We start from the raw sequence: 5,886 nt of genomic DNA, 5'->3' as shown, positions 1-5,886 counted from the left end.
TATTTAGCGAGGCAGCCTCCACCACTTCAACGGGCAGAGAATTCCAGAGATTCACCACCCTTTGAGTGAAGAAGTTCCTCCTCAACTCCGTTCTAAACCGCCCCCCTTTATCTTGAGGCTGTGCCCCCTAGTCCTACTGTCTATTTTGAGCGGGAAGAGTCTCTCCACCTCTATCCTATCCATCCCATTCATCATCTTATACGTCTCAATGAGATCTCCCCTCATTCTTCTAAACTCTAACGAGTACAAGCCTAGTTTATTCAGCCTCTCCTCATAGCTCAACCCCCTCAACTCCGGTATCAGCCTAGTAAACCTCCTCTGCACTCCCTCCAAGGCCAAAATATCCTTGCGTAAGTGCGGCGACCAAAACTGCACACAGTACTCCAGCTGTGGCCTCACCAATGCCCTATACAGCTGCAGCAAGACCTCCCTACTTTTATATTCAATCCCCCTCGCTATGAAGGCCAGCATCCCATTCGCCTTCCTGACCACCTGCTGCACCTGCAGGCTGGGTTTTTGCGACTCATGCACAAGGACCCCGAGGTCCCTCTGCACCGTCGCCTGCTGCAGTTTTTCGCCATGTAAGTAATAGTCCTTCCTACCATTATTCCTACCAAAGTGGACAACCTCACATTTGCCAACATTAAATTCCATTTGCCATTTCCTGGCCCATTCGCCCAGCCTATCTAGATCCTTCTGCAGACTCTCCACACACTCCGCACAATTTGCCATTCCACCAATCTTGGTGTCATCAGCAAATTTCGACACTCTACACTCGGTTCCCTCCTCCAGATCATCTATATAAATGGTAAAAAGCGGAGGCCACAGCACTGACCCCTGGGGCACTCCACTCTTCACCAACCGCCAATCCGAATAGCACCCATTGACCCCCACTCTCTGCCTCCTATTTGACAACCAATCCCCTATCCACGCTAACACCCTACCCCCAACTCCATACCCTCTAACCTTCTGTAATAACCTCTTGTGAGGCACCTTATCAAACGCCTTTTGAAAATCAAGAAACACCACACCCACCAGCTCTCCTCTATCCACCGCCCTAGACACATCCTGATAGAACTCCAGTAAATTTGTCAGACACGACTTCCCTTTAACGAAACTGTGCTGCGTCTGCTCTATCAAACTATTCTCCTCAAGATGCCTCGCTATTTTCTCCTTGATCATGGATTCTAACATTTTACCTACAACAGACGTTAAACTAACCGGCCTATAATTCCCTGCCTTTTGCCTGCCACCCTTCTTAAACAACGGCGTAACATAAGCCGTTTTCCAATCTTCCGGCACTTCCCCGGAATCCAGCGACGTTTGGAAAATAATCACCAAGGCATCCACTATCACCTCCGCCATTTCTTTCAGAACCCTCGGATGCATTCCATCCGGTCCTGGGGACTTGTCCACAATCAGCCCCTCCAGTCTGTCGAGCACCGCCTCTCTAGTAACAATAATGTCATTAAGACCCTCCACTCCTACCATCTTTCCATCGCTAACACCCGGCAAATTATTCACGTCCTCCTCCGTGAAGACTGAAACAAAAAAGTTATTCAGGACCTCAGCCATATCCCCATCCCCTACCACTAAGTCCCCCTTCTCATCCTCTAAGGGTCCAACATTCACCCTAGCCAGCCTCTTCCTTTTTATATATTTATAAAAACTCTTGCTATCCTTTTTTATATTAAGCGCTAGCCCAGCTTCATAGTTTCTCCTACCCTTCTTTATCAACTTCTTCATCATTCTTTGTTGATATTTAAACCTGTCCCAATCCTCTTCTCGCCCACTACTCTTAGCTACTCTAAACACATCTGCTTTTAATTTAATACTCTACCTCCTTCGTTATCCACGGCTTATTACCTCTCCTCCTACGATCCTTTTTAACCATCAGAATAAATTTCTGCTGAGCACCAAGAAAGATCTCCTTAAAGATCCTCCACTGTTCCTCAGCAGACCTACCTTCCAACGTGCTCCCCCAATCAACATTTGCCAATTCTTCTCTCATCCTACCGTACTCCCCTCTGTTCAAACAAAGGACGCGTGTCCGGGAACCCACTTTCTCCCCCTCCAGATGATTGGTCAGTTTTACTTCCCATGTGCTGCAGTTTTGAACTTGTCTGATCCAATCAAAATGTTCCCTGGTCCAAATGATCATCCCATTCCTGATTGGTTCCCTCTAAGGAGCTTGTCGTTCTGATTGGTTACTGGGAATGGTGCGGGATCAGTTGGGATGAGAGTCTAGGGATTTAAGGTGAGTTGGTCCCACTTGTATTCATCTAGAGAGTCAGGATGGCTTCTCAAGTGTGTGAGAACTACCACAAGGACTGTGAGGATGCTGTGAATAAGCAGATCAGCCTGGAGCTCTATTCCTCCTATGTTTACCTCTCCATGGTGAGGCTTTGTGATGATTGGGGTTTAAATTTAAAATAATGGTCTGGTTGTGCTCTGAGCAGGTGCAATATCTTTACCCATGAATTTGGCTTTTAATGATAGTTGTTGCTGATAAATGTTACTGAGGGACAGGATCTTGTTAGCAGACTGCTCCCTGTCTGGAATAACTTGACCTGATTCTGAAGAGTTTCCATCTGAAACAGGCTCTGTGAAGCTTCTGACAGAGGATTAATATTAATGTCACAAAGCCACTGTGCAGAGTGGACTGGGCCTCCAATCCCCTTGGAGGATTGATCTTTATTGGGGGATAGAGGGTTCATGAGGTGAATCTGGTCACATTATCCAACTTGGATGGAATTAAATTTAATTGGTTCCCCATCCCATTGTGGGGAGAGATAGTGGAGGAATGTCCCACTGTTACGTTAAGTGTGGACTGAATGAAGCAAAATTTCAGCCCCTTAAAACTGAGGCCTGGATGGAGTGGATGTGGGGAAGAGGTTTCCATTACTGGGTGTGACTGGGATCATGGGGTGGAGCCTCTGAGTGAAGAAGTAACTCTGGAACTGAGATGAGGAGGGATTTCTTCAGCCAGAGAATGGTGAATCTGAGCAATTTATTGTCACAAAGCTGTGGAGACTGGATCATTGAATGTATTGAAGGCGGAAGTTCTTCATTGGTAAGGGGATAATGGGTTTGATCAAGTTATTAACCATGATTAGATGCTGGAGCAGATTCAATGGGCTAAACAGCCTAATATTGTGTGTCTTCTGAGTAAGGAAATGACCTGTTGTGCTTGTTCTAAATTCCAAGTGGCCCCTGGACAATCTCTGATCTGACTCTCTCCCTGCAGTCTACTTACTCTGACCGGGATGATGTTGCCCTGAGTCACTTTGAGTTCTTCAAGGAGCACTCACATGAGGAACAGGAACATGCTGAGAAACTGATAGAATTCCAGAATAAACGTAGAGGCAGAGTCATCCTGGAGGATGTCAAGGTTGGATTCTGTCACCTTATTTTTCTATTCAACTTCAAAAATGGTTTATTTTCTCACAGCATTCTTTTTGTTTCTGCTGTCTGCTGTTTTTAAAAAAACTACCTAGTATTGGCTCAGAGGAAATGGGTTTCTGGGGTGTAAACTGATTGTCTCTGGTGTAGGGAATGTGCTTTTAATCGGATTTTGATTCTACCTCCCTCCTTTAGTGGCTGGATGGATGTAACAGTTTCCAAGGTAACATCCCATGGCACTAACAAGATCTATTGTTCCCCTTCCAGAAGCCAGAGCAGGATGAGTGGGGCAATGGTCTGGAGGCGATGCAGAGAGCTCTGCAGATGGAGAAGGATGTGAACCAGAGTCTGCTGGATCTGCACAAACTCTCCTCTGGGAACACAGACCCTCATGTAAGTTGGATGTTGATATTGGGATCTGTCCTTGGGGGTTTCTCATGTGCAGACAGTAGATGGCTTCTGCTGTAAATAGAAACACTAGATCTGGATTACTGAACTGTTCCCAGGGCATCTGGATCTTGAGACCTCTGTTCCCAGAGGCACTTGTTCACTCCCAGTTTAATAGAATTGACTTGTGCTCTCTGGGCATTGAGACAGAATTTTACCCCCCCTTCACCCAGATACAGAACTGTCACCCTCCCCAGTGCCAAAGATTCTCATCCAGGAAAGATCATTGCCAATAACATCACTCATTTCTCTGCTGTCTTTCCTGTTTCCAGCTGTCTGACTTCCTGGAGAATCACTACTTGGATGAACAAGTGAAGATGATCAAGAAGCTTGGAGATCACATCACCAACCTGAAGAGACTGGGAGCCCCTGAGAATGGTGTGGGAGAGTACCTGTTTGACAGGCTCACCCTCAACTGACTGGGATTCTGGAATCCTTGTTTCAACTGTGTCTAGAAATAAAATCAAGTATTTATCATGGAACTGTTATCTCTGCATAATTCAGTAATTAACTTTAATTTATTCCTTGGAATATGTCACTGACAAGCCCAGGATTTGGTACATCCCTAATTGTGCTTGAACTGAGTTTGCTGGACCATTTCAGAGGGAAGTTGTTAACCATCTTGCTGTGGATTTGGAGTTTCAATGTCAGCCAGACCAGGTAAGGATGACAGATTCTTCCCAGAAAGGAACCAGAATTCTTTCTTTTCTTCATGGACACGGGTGTCACTGGCTGGCCAGCACTCGTTACCTGTCCCTAGCTGCCTTTGAAGTTGACTAGTGACTCCCTCAGGTCAGAGGGAGTTGACTCAACCACACTGGCTCTGGAGTCACACATATCCTGGACTGAGGACAGATTTCCTTCCCTGTTGGACATTAGTGAACGATATGGGTGTTTCCCACAATCGCCAATGGTTTCATGGTCACCAGTCGATTCTTTAATTCCAGATGTTTACTGAATTCAAATTCCACCAATTGCTGTCATGGGATTTAAACCTGGGTCCCCAGAACATTAAACATTCTCCCCCCTGCCTGAAAGGGGATGAGGGAAATGTTTGAGTGGTGAGTGTGTGGCCAGAAAGGGGCAGTAGAAGCAGGTACCCATTAAGTGTATCTTGACAGATACATAGACTGTGTAGAGGCAAGAGTCCTTTTGTGTCCATGTGTTAACACATGCTTGGTGTCCAAAGGGCCTGTTCCTGAGCTAGACTGGCCTCTGATAATGATGGTGTAACAGGAAAAGTTCCAGAGATTATTTGGAGAATTGGATACAGCCATGGGACATTGCTGGGATTTGGTTAGGATGGAGAGGAGGAGCTAATGCATGTGGCACACCCACTGGCAGGAAGGGCCTAGTCCAGTCCCTGGGGGATCTGTACAGGGGCTCTCCTGATGCCTATTCCATGAATGAAGTTGGGTGTGACTGGAAATCCCATCAAGAACAGGAAGAGGCTCGCCAAACCTGTATCAACACAAAGACCTTTTTTACCTTTTACACAGTCTGTATCCCACTTCACTGCCTAATTGTGTATCTGTCAAGATGCCTCTTAAACATTGCTCTTGTATCTGCTTCTACCACCCCTGCCCCCCCCCCCGCCCCCCCCCCAGCAACTCATTCCAGCTACTTACCATCCTCTGTGTAGTTTTTAAGAAGGAGATATGAGAGGCAAGTTTTTAACTTCCCCTTGTTACCTTTAACCCAAATCCCCTGGTAATTGACGTTTTGACCCTGGGAAATAGACTGCAAATATCTATTCTATCCAGGTCTCGTTTTATAAACTCCCATCAGGTCACCCCTGCCCCCTGAGCCTCTGATGCTCAAGTGAAAACAAACCAAGTTTGTCCAGTCTCTCCTTGTAGTGAATCCCCCTCCAAACCAGGTAACATCCTGGTGAACTTTTTCTGCGCCCTCTCCAAAGCCTCCATATCCTTCTGGCAGTGAGGTGACCAGAAATGTACACAATATTCCAAATGTGGTCCAACTCAAGTCCTATACAGCTACAACATGCCAATTTTTATACTCTATGCCCTGACTGAT

General features: G+C 46.2%; 1 protein-coding gene across 1 annotated transcript; it reads left to right on the top strand.

Annotated features, from left to right (window-relative positions):
- Positions 1-2,295: 2,295 nt before the first annotated feature.
- LOC145338009 (ferritin heavy chain A-like) lies at positions 2,296-4,268 on the top strand. Its single transcript, XM_080182777.1, has 4 exons — positions 2,296-2,397; positions 3,248-3,391; positions 3,670-3,795; positions 4,122-4,268. Exons 1-4 carry the CDS (start codon positions 2,296-2,298, stop codon positions 4,266-4,268), a joined length of 519 nt encoding a protein of 172 aa, XP_080038903.1.
- Positions 4,269-5,886: the final 1,618 nt, after the last annotated feature.

This window comes from Carcharhinus amblyrhynchos, unplaced genomic scaffold (genome assembly GCF_965287045.1).
Source record: "Carcharhinus amblyrhynchos unplaced genomic scaffold, sCarAmb.v2.hapA scaffold_88, whole genome shotgun sequence".
Taxonomy (NCBI): Eukaryota; Metazoa; Chordata; class Chondrichthyes; order Carcharhiniformes; family Carcharhinidae; genus Carcharhinus; species Carcharhinus amblyrhynchos.
Note: the sequence above shows the minus strand (reverse complement) of the source record. Positions and strands in the feature narration are given on the sequence as shown.

What these genes read in the sequence shown, in the direction of transcription:
- LOC145338009 (XM_080182777.1), top strand. Translation starts at nt 2,296, where the DNA reads ATGGCTTCTCAAGTGTGTGAGAACTACCACAAGGACTGTGAGGATGCT. An exon ending in TCATCCTGGAGGATGTCAAG is followed by an intron (nt 3,392 to 3,669) that starts GTTGGATTCTGT and finishes TTCCCCTTCCAG; the next exon opens with AAGCCAGAGCAGGATGAGTG. An exon ending in CTGGGAACACAGACCCTCAT is followed by an intron (nt 3,796 to 4,121) that starts GTAAGTTGGATG and finishes TCCTGTTTCCAG; the next exon opens with CTGTCTGACTTCCTGGAGAA.